A 15,935-nucleotide genomic window follows, 5' to 3' on the forward strand; every position below is an offset into this window, starting at 1 on the left:
AAGAAGACTGAAGACGCATACACATTCGGAGTGTTTCTGTCTCGCGTTTTCATTTGAATTTGTACCTTGTGTGTTTCGGTGAATTCTGCCCTGCGTGGGCCCAGTCTGACCCACCACAGTATTTCGTTCGGTTTGTGCTTGGCATCCTTTCCCTCCCTGCTGTACGGCGATAACTGGCATACGCCTTAATACGTGTTTCGTAGGTTGTCCTTGGCCGTCTTTTTGTTTGAAATCATAGCTGGCTAGCAAGCTAGCTGTCTAGATAACTGGCTTACCTGGCTAAGGTTATAGCTATTTAGCTATTGGTTAGCTGTACAGCAAGCTACATAAAACATGTCAACCACTGGCGGCGGAGAGTTCGGTAACCCCCTGCGGAAATTCAAGCTTGTTTTCCTGGGAGAACAGAGCGGTGAGTCTAAGTCGATTATTTCCACCCAAACGTGTAGTGTGAGTGTGACGTTAGCCTTGTAGTCTTAACATCGGCGGTAGTAAAGCGACCGCTTGTCGGTGGTTTGGAGGAGCGGCGAGTGAGGGACAGACTGTGTAGATGTCGATGCTACAAGCGTTATGTAGAGTAGGTTGCTCTAAATACCTTACGTGGCTGTCGGAGGTGCGAGGCCTAGCTAGCTTGCCATCGTTAGCCGCATCCGAAAGCCGATGAGTGACAAAATGAGGTGTGGATTGCTTCGCTCATCAGTAAAGGGTGGCTGAATAATTCAGGCTGGTACAATGGGTGGGGATGGCCCCTTTCCACCAAGACAATGCTAGGTGACGGCGATATCAGGTGAGGGCTTCATCTTGACCGAAAATGGTCCTAACACGATTTAATGATTGCTACCTAACGCTAAGTAATTTAGCGCACTAACTAGCAGTGTGTCTAGGTATGATTTTAGTTGTATTGTTAGCTAACGCTAATACCGATTAAATATAATAATTGTAGCGTCCCATCTAACGTGAAGTGGCCAGGTTGTTAGCTGTCTGGATGGCCATGCATCCTAGGATATTGCCAAGCTATCCTAGCAACGTAATATAATGGCGTGTTATTGTTTAGCTACTTAACGTTAGTTCTCTAGCTCTATGATATAACATTAGCTTAATTGGAATCAGATGATCTTGACAGGATGCAGAACTGCACCAAGTGCTAAGCTTGTAGCTAGGTAATGTCAGTGGCCTTCACAGCCTCTGACTACTGTAATCGGTTAGCAAGCTCCCAAACGTCATTTTATTTTATCATTGTGATGGTTGTCTGCCAGTTATATTATTGATACAGTTTTTAGCGTTGGTTAAAATTTGCATATTGTAGATTGATGTATTCAGTGGCTGTGGTCGGTGATCACCTGTGAAATGCACGTACGTTGGTTTTAGTTACTAGCTTGAAAAACATCTTTCAGGCTGTCTTGCCGTGACTCTCCATGCTTATTAATAAAGGTGACGTCACTGTTATTGTAGTAGTTAGCCAGCTGGTTAGTGGCCGTCAACCTCTACCAAGCGGTAAGAGGGTTTAAATCTTTAGCAAACGCTTTGTCATTTTCTCCAGATTTTCAAATGAAAGGAATATTTTTTTCTGCTCTTTCTCCCGTTTGTAGATCAATCCTTTACGTTACTCAAGTTTGGAGCGATGTAATAGTTGTAATACACGGGGTGTGTAATACAAGAACGTTTGCCTCATCTTTATTTCCAGTTATGAGAGTAATGCTAATATTTACAATATTACAACAGCTAACCGATTTCATTAGTCATTTTTTGTAAGGAAGCTTTTAACCGGCCGAAAAAACACAAATGAGATTTGTAGTTGGAACGATAATTGCGAGTGCTGTATGTATAATTACGTGCAGCAGGATTGGATGATGATAGCTACCCAGTTTAGGACAAAGGCCTAGTCTACAGCTGGTATTTCACCCTTTCAAAACATTTGTCCACCTACCAATTATCATTTATTACGTTCCTGATATTATTTGTAGCATCTTTAGATGACTAGTCTAACTGGTTTTTAGATAGTGCTTGGTTTACATAGAAAGAATTCTGCCTAATACACGTACTGTAACTTCTTTTTTTCCTTTGCAGTGGGGAAGACTTCACTCATAACTAGGTTTATGTATGACAGCTTTGACAACACATATCAGGTACAGTACAAATGTACTGCATCTAATGATGTGCAATTAAGATTGAGATCGATACAGTTTTGCTGCTCTCAGTTCAGTAATTGCCGTTGGGCTGTTTGCTTAAGCAAGTGGTTGCTAAATGCAGCCATGTTCAAACACAGCACACCTGGATGTTTGTTACGTGGGTTTGTTGCTATACCTGTCTGAGCCCAGTGTCTCCTTTCATAACAGAGCTTGAAAACTGACGGCTCACAGGGCCAGGCCTTTGAGAACAGCAGACATTCTGATGTGTTGGAGTAGTAAGGCATTAAGTATTGAAGCAATGAGAGTGATTAATGCTACCCACCTGCAGTGTTAAGTGCTGGGCATGCACGTTTTGAATGTAGCAGCTTTACTGTATACTTATTTCTAATACAAAAACTACTTGTTTTTCAGGCAACTATTGGCATAGATTTTCTGTCAAAAACCATGTATTTGGAGGATCGTACGGTAAGAGCCACATTCATGATGGTTTTTTGGTTTGTTTCTTTGTTTTTTCGGGAGTAGTGGTATATTTGGTCAGTCAGAAGAAAAAAACACACTGGTCAGGGTCTGAATGCTGCTGGCAATAAAGAGCTTTGATTGTGACCATTGCAGCCCGAGACAACGTCCAACTGTGTAGCTGAGAAGTTGGGTGTTAGGCTTCATGCTGTTTTCTTGCCATATTGCGCTATCCTTCAGCACACATTTTATGTATTATTTGTTTATTATTTGTTGGTGCCATTCCTGCCATCCTTTTTTTTTTTTTTTTTTTACTCGAGTGTTCATTTCTCATTGTCAATGAGCACCTAAGTTCCCATTGCTTTGTTTTTTTTTTTTTTTCTTTTGTGTTTGAATTTGGGTTTTGTCTCTGTGCTCTCCCCCCACTGTGGCTGCTTGCGCCCCGCGTCACTGCCCCGCGTGTCCCGTGGACGGCTGCAGATTCGGCTCCAGCTGTGGGACACGGCCGGGCAGGAGCGCTTCCGCAGCCTCGTCCCCGGCTACATCCGCAACTCGGCCGCTGCCGTGGTGGTTTATGACATCACAAGTAGGTACCACCACCCCACCCTGCCTCACTGGCCCCAGTCCCGAGGGTGGGGGAGAGGGGGCGTGCTCTGCTGCTGCTGCTGCTGCTGCTGCTGCGTCTGCTGCTGGGGGTGGGTGGTGTGGTTGCAGCCCTCCGAGCACACCGGACCCCTCACTGCAGCTTGCTGCAGCTCGCCCGCACCTCGTGTCATAAGGGAAGGACCTGGCACGCAGAGCGGTGTGGGACGTGCATAGCGCTCAGCATTCGCGCTGCAGTTAGCGGCCACAAAAGCTTGGCAGGTTTGACGGTTTTCCAGACTGCTGCCGTTTCACGGGAACGGAGGCTTTTTGAGAATAGCATTTGGGAAATTGGAAAAAAAAAAAGACAAAGAAAATTGAAATGGTTATCTTGTTGAGGCTGCATTCCCATCAAGCATCAACCATTTCTTGTGTAGTGATGTAGATGTTGAAATTTGAGGTGACTTTCCTTCTAAGTTCAGTGTGTCCAGAGGAACTTCTGCTGATGGTCTTTCCACCACCTCAATTTTGAACAATGACTGCTACCATGTTCACACATACAGTACAGTTTGGCCTATTCCAATGACCTATTCCAGGACAACAGCCCCATTATCTGTAGTTTGATATAATACTTTAGCATTATGAAATGCTTCAAAGGATGAAATCAAATTGGGCATTTGCAGTCTCTTTCTAGCTCTCTATGGTTTTCTCCTAATGCATTTCTCAGTGTCTTTCTGTTATTTAACCGATTCCTCTCTTCTTCAGAGGAAGAAATATAGCAGAAACTTTACCATTGTCTTCTGAAGGCTGGCAAACCTTGCCATACCTGTACAGCACTTTTACCTCTATGCTCTGTCTTTCCTTTTTTCCCCCCTCTCCCCTCCCTTCCCCCCCAGGTCCGGCTCCAGCTGTGGGACACTGCAGGACAGGAGCGTTTCCGCAGCCTTATTCCCAGCTACATCCGCGACTCCACCATTGCCGTGGTGGTCTATGACATCACCAGTGAGTTGTAGCTTCGTAGCCTGGAGACAGGGCCTCTCAAAGAGTCCTCAGACACGTGTGTCAGCAAGGGAAGACCGCTATTGCACAGCAGCGAGGCTGACAGCTTACTAAATGTAGGATGTATGCGTATACATTAAGGCCATGGTTATGTTATTTTTAACACCTGAGCTACCTGTGGGTATAATCTGACTTGATTCAAACTGCGGTGCAGTTTTGGTCATTTTAGCAATGCAACTGTGCTTCAATAATCTGGGGGGGATTTTTCTTGCATTCCGCTTTCTCAACAAACTCTGTCACCGTCTTTTGTTTTACTTCTTGCCCCTTTGTGAACATCTTTGTAACATCTGCAAAAATCTTGCTATATAATGGCTTCAGTGAAGATACCATGTGACATTGGGGGGCTCAAACTGTACTGTATGGTCTGTTTCTCTATTTATTATTGAGGAAGCATGCTGAAATATCCGTACTGTAAGATATATGCTGAAGTGGTCAGTATATATTTATATTGTGAAATTTTTTGTCTTTTCCTTAGACCTCAACTCCTTCCAGCAAACCTCAAAGTGGATTGATGATGTCAGAACAGAGCGAGGAAGTGATGTCATAATCATGCTGGTTGGCAACAAAACAGACTTGGCTGATAAAAGGTACAGGGCTTTTCTGATTAGGGGAAGAAAATAGGCCAAGCAGTTGGACATTTAGTTCCTTGTTGGTTGTTGTGTTGCTTTTTTTTAATCCCAAGATTGGTAAAACACTGGGCAGTTCATACCCTCTTAGTATGAGTCTGGTTCTCCTCTCTGCCTCTATTGTAAGCATGCTTCAGCATCACCTTATCCATCCTTTGATTTCACGATTCATTTGTCATGTAATTCCAGTGATCATTTTGAGCATGTGTTATCCAAATTGTTTTTGTGTATAATCTTCATATATAATTTACATTTTGTCCTTGGAAACAGTTATCTGTGGCTTGGATTCACTGTATTTAAGTTTGCTTTTTTTTAAATGGCTTCAGCCATTCATGTTGGGCAGAAGTACACTGTTATTTACTGGATTTCATAGCTTACCTATATGATAGCTTTACTTATCCTTACTTCTGAAGTGCAGTGTTCAATGAATCAAAATTGTCTAATGTATCACATAACCTAATTAGCACATGGTGAGCACCTCTCCAGAGTTTTTTTTAATTGACAGATAAGGTCACCTGAAAACACCACCCCAAAAACCTAACCAGCCAATGTGACATCATTTGCATTTGCATTCCAGCCAGACGGTGAACCGCCTTTTGTTTTATTGCCCAAATATGGATGCAGAAGCTATGGCTTTAGCAGATAACCTGAAACAGACACGCTCTTCATTGCTGCCATTGGTTTTGTTTGTCAACTATGATTTGATTTTCTTTTACGATTTTTTTTTTTTTTCATCCTCCCCAATTCTGCTCCCTTCCCCCTCATCTACCTATGATTTGGTGTCTGGCCCATCCCCCCCCCCCCTTCTCTTGGGCTGCAAATAGGCAGGTGTCTGTAGAGGCTGCAGAGAGGACAGCTCGGGAGCTCAATGTCATGCACATTGAGACCAGCGCCAAGACAGGATATAACGTCAAACAGGTGGGTTTCCACCTGTGTGGAAGCAGACGCGGTCAGGGGATGAGGCGCAGCGACAGAGGGTGTGGTTTCCCGTACAAACATGCCTCTCGCTGTCAGCTTTCTAGCCTCCACTTGATCTTGTGTTGGATAATGTGGATTGATTTGTGACATGCATTCAATCCCATCCACTTACCTTCTGGCTCGCGTTCAAGGCATAGACTTAGAAGGGCTGAATTAATTGGTTGTTCTTGCTTTGACGTTTAACCAGTTCCTTCCCCTCTAAGTGAAGGTGCCTTGAATGTTGCCATTGCTCTTTAAAAAAAGTGGAAAAGTTGAAGCATTTTCTTTCCGCTGACTTTGGCATCCGTTCTGAGCTCATATTTCTGCCTGTCTCCCTTTTTCTGTCTCCCCTTCGTCTGGTTATTTCGTCTGTGTCCCTCTGTCTGTCTGCGTCTCTGCTCTGGTCGGAGCAGGCAGATCACTACAGAAGAGGGTGAGCAGAGAGCTAAGGAACTGAATGTCATGTTCATTGAGACCAGCGCAAAGACTGGCTACAATGTCAAACAGGTAGAGACTGGCACGTTGACACCCCGGACACCCAGACCCCTGTCACCCCCAGCACTTTCTCTGAACTTTGTCTCTTTGAACTTCCCTTCTTCCCCCCTTACAGCCTCTCCCCCCATCCCTTATTTACCTCAATGCTGTGATGTGACGTGCTCTAATTTTCCACGTGCACCATTATGCTGTAACAATGATGACTCAGCAGTTTTGTCTCAGCATTAATGTAATACCCAAGAATCTTCTGACAGTCACTTTACAAAGGGTGAAAGTGACCCCTTACAATTGACCTTATGTACTTTGATTAGGAGACTCAAAATAAAAAATTACCTTATTGTTGAATGTTGTAATTTGAGATAGTATGAACTGAAATATAAATGGGACTTTACTGCTAAAATAGTGGAAGCATGCCAAGCTGTATGCAGACTGTTCTCCCGGTAACCACATACTCTTTCTGTCTGTCCCTCCTTCCATTGGCTAGTTGTTCCGCCGAGTAGCTGCTGCCCTGCCTGGGATGGACAGCACACCTGAGAAGAGCAAAGAGGACAGTATCCTTCAGATGACACTGCTCAGGGAGAGAGAAATGTTTATAGGATGGTGGGAACTTTGGGTGTCTCAGGCATTTTCATCTCTCAAATTATACCTTTAACAAGTTCAGTGAGGACTTGGGCCATTCGTTTTGTGAGAGTGGCAGTATGATGAGATTTAGACATCACTGAACTTTGAGTAGGCTTGTGTTCATAGTGGGTGTTCAGCACCAGTCAGTAAAAGTCAGTTGAAGTGTTTGTTTTTGTTTGTGTGCATTCCTTAACCACACCCTCACAGTGATTGACATAAAACTAGAGAAGCCTCCAGAGCAGCCTGTGACTGAGAGCAGCTGCTCCTGCTAGTGCCTGCCTCCTTTCTTTCTCCAACAGCTCGTCTCTCAGTGGCCACTTGCACCAACCTCGTAAAAACGCCGTTGGCGAAAGACCCTTCCCCTTTGATTCAATGACTTTTCAGAGTAACCTTGTGGATGTGCTATTAATTAAACAATCAAGACAAAAAAAAGTAAAAAAGCTGAAGTAGTTAAATCACAGGATAAGTTAAATGCAGATGTGCTCAAACTCTCATCTATTACAACTGCATGGCGTATATAGGATTGAGACTGAGATAGCTTCTCCCGCCACTTCTGAGTTCTTGCACTTTTATGGCGCAAAATCGGTGTCGTCACACTTGTCATTGTTGTAAAAATAATGATCGTTTTTGAATATATAGACACATATTGTGAACTTCAGTGAAGGCCTCTGCTTTTTATTTGGTTGGTGAGGAGGGAGAACAGCAGGTGCTGTAGTCACATTGAAACTAACGAAAGCTTTGGTCACCATTACATTTAATGAAACGTCATTAGCTTTTCTGCGGCCAGACTCAGGCTGACTGGAAATATTGGTAGTTTAAATGGTAACGGTTAGCAGCAAGTGCTTCTGCACCTTCATTAGTCTTGAGTGGTTTGAACCACTGCACTGCTAGTCGTTCTGTCCTGTTTACAGCTGAGAGAGGTTTGGATCCAGTCGTGGTTGGCATATTAAATTAATTAGAATTTTAAAATTGAACTGTAAATGGTCAATAGGGCTGTACAAAGTGGTACCCTGTAGAGGAAAGCCCATTGTCTCATGGTACATTACCTTAAAAAAGGGTATGCTGAAAAGAATGTATATCAGAATAAACAGAAAACCAGATGTGCATTTTAGATATTAGACATTTAGCCCAAGTTTGCTCAAGTTTGACATTTTCGTTTATATTAAACTGCTTTACACGCCCATTTTACAGTAGTGCTAAGGCATTTGTCCTTGTATTCTATCTTGTATAACTGGGAGATGTTTGTCAGTGGAATGGACAGCTGGTCCCTCCATCCCTCTACTCACATTTAAGGAAATTTACTGCGTGGACCCTGCTGTCCCCTTGCTCCATCCCATGGTCACAATGACAGTCTTTGCTGTTTTCATCAAGCTAATGCAGGGATGCATGACAAAATGGCATGATTTGTAGAGGCAAATCACCATTGGGTCTGAAAAGGCTTGCTTTGTTTGTTCACCTACCTATTGTCGTGACATGGAATATTAGATTTTGTAAGCAGCCTTAAGACTTGGAGTGTGGATTTTTGATGTTGAGATTGTGGACTGGTGTGCTTAGTTCTTAGATGCAGCTCCTAGGCATTGCTCTAAACCATTGCTGAAAAAAATCAGATGCGTATTAGCCAGCGAGGTATTGCTCATGAGCAAAGCATCAGTTTTAATTTGTTGTTTTGTCATTGTCCAAAAATAGCATTGTTTGCTTGACCAAAACAGTTTTAAAAGTTGCTTGCATGTGAGGAGTAAATATTTTCATCGTTATTTGCATAGTCTGTCTTTGGACACTGTCGAGCGTGGGAGCCTGTTCTGGTTATGCTGACCTTAGTGGTAATACTTGAACACATGGGCTCTCTCTCGTCCCACAGCCTGTGTAGTCAGTCACATTAGAAAGCAATGGTTCGGTATCAGCCAGTGGGTCTTCAGTGGGCAGGAACCAGCACTTGCATTCTGCCATTTTCTCACATTCATCATGAATATTCCCCACTGCCACTGACACAGGCACCAGTTAGCTAGAGTTTGCAATTGTTGAACTTTGAAAATAATGGGAAAAAATGTACATAAATATTGAATTATCTTGTATGAAAGAGCCCTCTTTATCTGAATAGGTCACTTACTGTTGTCACTGAATACTCAGCCCTGTGCTGTTCTGGAGTGTGTCTGTCCATTTGAAACATGCTGTCTACTAGTCTTTAGCAAAGTTTGTGTGAATAATGTACTATTGCTATCGGCTGTATAAGAACACAGAAGTGTATCACAAAATAAAGTTACGATTTCACCACATGTGTCTTCTCATCTATATTTAGATGTAGAATATTTTGGTGAATGAGGAGATGACAAATTTGCCAGCACTTTGTTAGTGTTTTTAAAGACACATAAGCAATATCATGCAGGTCCCCCCCCACGACAAAATTTAACAGCTACATATGCAGGGCCAATGCTATGGGGGTGCTTAGGAGTATATCGCACCCCCAGTCAGACCTCAGTGCACCCCCAGTTGTCTCCTTATATCCCAATGTCTACATAGTATTTATTACGTTTTGTGCCCCCAGGGATTGCAGTTGCACCCCTCTGTATTTTCTCCTGGGGCCGAGCCTGTACATACTGTATGTCACTATATGTTACAGTGTAAAGTAAACTTAATTTACTTTATAAACTTTGAGATGTTGCTCTGGCAAAGACATTAATTTTTTTCTGTGAATGCAACTGTTGAACTTCCTGTAAGTTGCAACCTGGAAATTTACAAACAATACAGGTGGTATGCTCAGGAAGTCAGGTATTCCTCAGAACGTCGTAATATAATCTTGGAAGTTAACCAGGATCAGTACCCCCTCACTGCATTGTAAACAACTGTATATAGTCAGTTATGTTCACCTTGAAGGATAACAAATAATGTTGTTGTCCTTTGCCTATAGCAGAAGCATAGTTGAATGACAATGAAATCTGTATTGTGGCTTGTCCTCTCTCAGGCGTCCTGTTGTGGCGTCACTAAGATTATTTTACATCTTTAGCTTGACCACTTCTGCAAGGATTCAGATGCCCCCCCTGTTCCCCATGATCCTAAATGATTTCTAATCAAAGGTTAATCTTTTCTTATTTGCAGTTTTTTACTAAGTATGGGTTTAGAAAAAACAGCACAAATGATCAAGTTTATTAGTTCACTTTTCTCTTGAACCCGATCATTTTCACATCAAAGGTCATGGTCACAAAGCATCCTGATGTTTGTTTTTGTCTCAAACTCTTATACATGGATTTCTGGAAAGCAACACACATGTTCTCACTATAACCCAGAGTCATGCTCATCTTCAAATAAACAGTTTAAGCTTCAAAGCCTCTTAAAAAAATGTTGGGGATAAATAAAGTACTCTATCTATCTATCTAAATTCTCTTACTTTTGGATATTTTTTTAAATTGCATCATCCACTGTACATTTAATACAGTGAGTATCTGCCTACTGGCAAAGGACAAGGTCTTTGAAAATGTGATGGGGCATCACATTCAGCATTGTATTTTGTTCACACTTACCTCCTTACTGTGCTGTTTTCTATTCTGTAGCCATATCTGAGTGCTTTGGCCATTTCTTTGCTGGCTAACTGAAGAACATAAAATACGTTTCACGGTTATGTTGTTTTTACTGTACTGTACTTGAATGTACTGCCTCTGTAGCACATTGATCAATGTGCTGCTTTACGTTTGCATTTACATTTTCTCACTTGGCAGATTCTTTATACGGTGACTTACAAGATGAGTACATATTACATTTACGTTGTTGACATCAAGTAGACGCTTACCCAGAGCGACTCCAGAAGGCAGGCACAAAGGGCATCCAGCAAAAGGACACGAAATGCTACACAAACGTCCACACAGAAGCAAGAGTAAAACACAAGGCCAAGACCACAAATGTGCACTTGGCCAAACACGCTAGTGCAATGTAATATACCCGACAAGAGTGCACCGTTCCAGTGCAATACCAATACCTAGGGCCTCCCCGTGTAATGGTATGATAATGGTAAAAAAAAAAAAATATACTCCCCTTGTGGCCTCCCTAGATGGACTCCCACTGATAGACTCCCTTGACTTTGTACAGCTGAGTCAGTACCACAAGGCTGCCCTTTACCCAAAAAATACCCTTGCTCAGACAATGAGTGGATAAGCAACCAGTTAAGAAGAGGAAACAAAACTACTGACTAATGAGCAGTGAAATGCACCCTGGAAACTACCCAAAGCAGAAAACAAACACCTGATTCATAGCCTAAAAAAAACAATTCCAGATATGTAATTAGCTGCAATGTTAAGCAGTACATAGAATTTTTATAGTTTTATAGATTACAGTCACCCTATTATTTAGTGACAAATGCAAATATGTCCTGTTATTTGAATATGAACTTTAAGAAGCAAGACCTTACAAATTCAGCTTTAGAGTTCTATGTAGGAGCCATGAGGCTATACATGTAAATTCTGTCATAAAATTGGTTTGAGGAATGTGCAATGCGAGTCTAATGCAGATGGTGAAATTTCAGGAGTTCTTGTAAGCCCTGGTAACTGTAATAGTATCCATGGCAACTCCCTGAATAGGGAAGACCTGTTGTTTTTTCCCCTTTCTGCAATGACAGATTCAGCCTGGTACACTGTGAGCCTAGGTGTTCTATCCATTTAAAGAGGAGATTGTGGACTCAAAACCTTGACATTTCTAATAGTAGTCTTCTGAATGCTTCCTTTTACCTTTCCTTTCTTTTTTCTGTTCAGATATGAGTATTGATTTTGGCAGAGCTGTAATAACTCTTAAATAGAGGTAATTTACCTCTGAAAATAATTGCATCATGCCTGCTCTTTTTAACATCTTTGTATGATTTCCTGATTATGTTCTCATTGCTACTCTCATTCATAGCCTGGAAAGAACTCCTACAAGGAGGGAAATATTCATTTTAAGCACATTCTAATGCAAGGGTCTTTTACTAAATGGGATCTTGCTCCAGTTAGTGCAGACGTATTATGTCCTAATTAGTATCTGTCTAAATATCTAATTAAGGCTGGTGAAAGTACTATTAATCTGTAACTGGGCAATACTGTCAGTTACATGTCACAAATTTAGTTTCTATTTTAGGTGAGCAAGTATAGGGTTCAGATAATATGTGAACTGAGCTGTGATCCTGCAGCCTCAGGCCTTTGGCTTTACATCTTTATTTCACTTCTCCCACACTCCTGGCAGGTGAGGAAATCTGGATACTGGGACTAAACAAAACTACCTGTAGTGGATTAAGCCAGATTTCCAAGATTCTACCCTGGGCAGAATGAGCTTATCCACATCCTTGGAGAACCCCTGGAAAACAGGAAAACATGGACAAGGTCACTGCCTGGGGTATTCCCGAGTCAGGTAAAGCTGAGTAGCAACTAAAAGTGGAGGATGCAGACAGAAAACAAGGAAGGGATGGACAGACTGACTGATGAGAGTGCATAGTGTTGGATCATCATCATCTGTGAGGTGGCAGTGGAGCATAGCAGTAAGGAGCAGGACTTATAACCAAAAGTTTGCCAGTTTGATTCCCTGCTCGGTTACTGCTGTTGTTCCCTTGGGCAAGTTACTTAACCCAGAATTCCCTCAGAAAATACCTAGCTGTATACATGGGTAAGTTGCTTCGGATAAGACCGTCTTCTGAATGGCAATAATGTAATGTAATGTCTGTGAATCTTTGAACATTGCAGCCAACCTCACAATGCACCTATTGACCTGCTTACCTGTCTGTGCAGCTCTGTCACAGATCTGTGAAGAACACTACTTTTAGCAGAATTCAAGTCCAATTTCAGCTCATGAGCGTGGAAAGTGTTTTCTTTTCCTGTTATTGGTCTTGGCCTTGAAGGCCTGTTTGGTCTTGGTATGAGTGCTTTTCAGTTACTGTATACAATGACTGTTAGATACAAGACATGATGTTGCTGACTATTTTCCAAAGTATTTCTAGAAACATCTCAGTTCTGATTTTTTAATCTCAGTTCACAGCCAGGCTAGCTCTAAGCGTAAGCAAAATAAGTGATTGTGAAGGGCTCCACTTCAGGGGCTAATTGAACTAATTAACTAACTAAACTTATCATCACTTTATAGTCAATATTATCATCTTTTGGCTAATATCAGAATGAAGCCAAGCACTACCTGCTGAAATCAGTGTCTATGCTACAGCTAGATATATACGATCATTTGTGACAGGTAGGGTGCCAAAGAAGTATTATGAAAATTGTACAAAATAATAATTGGTCTGAATCATCAAAAATAATGGTGCCAACTTGGTGCTATCCATGGGAAGGTGAAAAGTAAAAGGAAAGAAGACAAGGTGAGATGCATTCATTCAAGAGATATAAGTTCTGGCATTCGTTGATCAATTTTTCTTTGTACATAGTTGAGCGCAGTTTAGTGTCAACATTGCTTATGCAATGTAATATATTTGGATGGGTTCCCTACAGCAAGCCAGTTGGAGCTATGAGTACGAGCTGACATCTTTTTATTACAGCATCATGGATGTCGGAGGGGGATACAGACATCGCAAGTTTCAAGAAATGGCACAAAAAGGTGCACTAATATACATCTCCACTAGATGTCAGTATCTAACAAGCAAGAAGTGTATGGCTGAGCCTCATACGAATACATTACATAGGTCATTCAGCTTTATGGCCATATAGGGTGGCTAGCCTGGTTAGATGCATCTCAAGGGCCATACCACAGACACCTCCAAATAACTAATTCCACTCTTGTGTCACAGATGTCACAGCAATCTTAACCGTAGATAATATGTATTATAGAAGGTCTTAACCCTTTCATATTCTACATTACCATCCCCACTTTCATGATCCAGCAAAATTTGTCCAAATTGTCAAATTAACATTCTTTTTCAATAGGCTTCAATGGTGGCATTAGTAGCTACTTCTGTCAGAGCCACAGCTGTAGCTAGAGACAGCGATGTAATGAGCAATACAATGCTGTCACAAGGTTGTTGCAAAATGTCTCATCTCTGTTCATCTTTCCAAAGTGAAATTAATCCACATGACAGGCCACACAGAATGTGTACACATGCCACCATTGGCTCCCGGGCTGCATTTTGTTAATGCTTGAGTCTGATCATGGTACAAGAGTTACAAACAGGCAAAACTGTGTCTTTTATCAGAACACAATGCACAAATGTTTCATCTGTCTTGCATTATTGAAAAACCTTCTAAATCAGCTAGGAATAGGAAAGATTAAACTTGATTGGAGGTTTCATTTAATTCACAAATGAAACCATTAAGAGTTTCCTTTCAAACTGGTTTCTCTTTGCTCACTTTGCTCCACTTGCAGGTGGAATGTAAGAGAGCAGGTCTGTGTGTAATATGACTGAAGGACTAAAGCAAACTCATTCTGCAGAAGCACCTGCATTTTTTTTTATTTCAGTGCTGTTCCCAAATGGTGGAATTCCTGTCTTTTCATGTTTGAGGTAAATATGTAAAAAAAAAAAATACAGGATAACACGTTTCACTTCACAAAATGGACAAAGAAATAGCAGGGGTGACTTACTTTCATATGTGCAGATGACACATCAAGATATTTTATTAATATCCTAATTGTTTTATGTAGTCCACATCAATTTCTGAAGGGGAAACAACTCCAGCCAAAGGAACAGGTACCTTACATTTTGCACAATGCCTCTCCTCTTATATGTGTATTATGGAACAGAAACAATATCTTGAGAAATCTTCTTATACACTGTTGTAAGTGTTAAAGTTAAATCGTCTAGAACCTCAACTACTAGCATACAAAATATAAACATCAGATGCAAGTTAAATAGAGATCTTCTATTCACTCATACAAATACAATGTCATGTCTGAGAATGACAGGATATAAAATACACGTGTCCAGTACAAATGACATGTTTGTGTCTCCATCTAATTAAGGTAAACAGACCCAGGGCACATGAAGGGTTAAAGCAAGGCACACATATGGAATGTAATGATACTGCTTCACTGCATTCCTGGCAGATAAAGTCAGATAACTTGATATCACAGGTGCAAACAGAATGTCTACATAACTCACCGAATTTGAGGAACACTTAGACACAGAGGCTATGGTACAAACAACTGACCATCTCCATTCTATAGTACTTCAATTATTTAAGTATCCTCTACATTGCTGTAACAATTCACTGGAGTCATGAGGGTAGCACTCCCATGGAAGACTGTTAACACACTGGGCTGGCACAGAGGTCAGCACTCTCAGCATCAACACACAGGTGGCACAGGAAATAAAACACACACACACACACACATTATTTGCTGATTATGAAATGTCAGACACCGAAAGACAAATGCAACTTGGTCAAAAGTCATGATTATCAAGAAGCAGTAGGAGCATGTGCAATCACAAATCATTTACTTTTTCCTCTTTTTGCATGGGATCAATTCTAGCCACAAGATGACCGATCACAGCCACAAAGTTTTCATCAACCATCCATTGAAATGCCATCAAATGAACAACAACTGGTCATGGAATCCCTGGTTTTCATTCCACATGAATGTTACCAATGAGTACATATCAAAATACTGTGTGTGTCTAAGACAACGACAGGCCTGAATGTATTCTGTGACTGGTAAAACAGAAAGTAAAACCTACAACTAACAGTAATTTAAAGTTGAGGTTATACTCTGCACTGGACAAACTCCACAATAAGACATTTTAGTTGTTTTTTTTTCCACATTTGGCATCAGGTTGTCAGATGGGGAGATGGTTTGCCAGGAATGTTGCTAATAGATTTTATCCAGCCCTGGGGAAGTCAACACAGTGCAAGAAAATGGTATATTCATAGTTTCAGATAAAGCTTTGATTTGGCAATTAAAATCTTGTTGATTGCACTTTGCCCCTGTGTGGTCTTCTCACCCACAATGATTGAGTGACCACCTCTTCAAAGTTGCGCTGCCAGTGGATGACTTGTGACAACCTCACAACATGATAAATATGATGTCTCATGATGAATATGTTGGTCTGCTTTCAACATACTGATTATAA

The 15,935-nt window shown here is 41.4% G+C and overlaps 1 protein-coding gene across 3 annotated transcripts; it reads left to right on the plus strand.

Moving 5' to 3' along the window:
* On the plus strand, positions 1-8,054 carry LOC118774343 (ras-related protein Rab-6A-like). 3 transcript variants are annotated; one of them, XM_036523658.1, is made up of 8 exons: positions 1-409; positions 2,065-2,123; positions 2,538-2,591; positions 3,063-3,168; positions 4,699-4,810; positions 6,220-6,313; positions 6,786-6,852; positions 7,130-8,054. In XM_036523658.1, the coding sequence occupies exons 1-8, from the start codon at positions 334-336 to the stop codon at positions 7,192-7,194; spliced, it is 633 nt and encodes a 210-aa protein (XP_036379551.1). In that variant the 5' UTR covers positions 1-333; the 3' UTR covers positions 7,195-8,054. The 3 variants fall into 3 exon arrangements, with proteins under 3 accessions (XP_036379551.1, XP_036379549.1, XP_036379550.1); XM_036523656.1 differs by lacking the exon at positions 3,063-3,168 and adding an exon at positions 4,061-4,166; XM_036523657.1 differs by lacking the exons at positions 3,063-3,168; positions 6,786-6,852; positions 7,130-8,054 and adding exons at positions 4,061-4,166; positions 5,674-5,767 and having other exon boundaries at positions 6,220-6,307.
* Positions 8,055-15,935: the final 7,881 nt, after the last annotated feature.

This window comes from Megalops cyprinoides, chromosome 3, assembly GCF_013368585.1.
Source record: "Megalops cyprinoides isolate fMegCyp1 chromosome 3, fMegCyp1.pri, whole genome shotgun sequence".
Classification (NCBI taxonomy): domain Eukaryota; kingdom Metazoa; phylum Chordata; class Actinopteri; order Elopiformes; family Megalopidae; genus Megalops; species Megalops cyprinoides.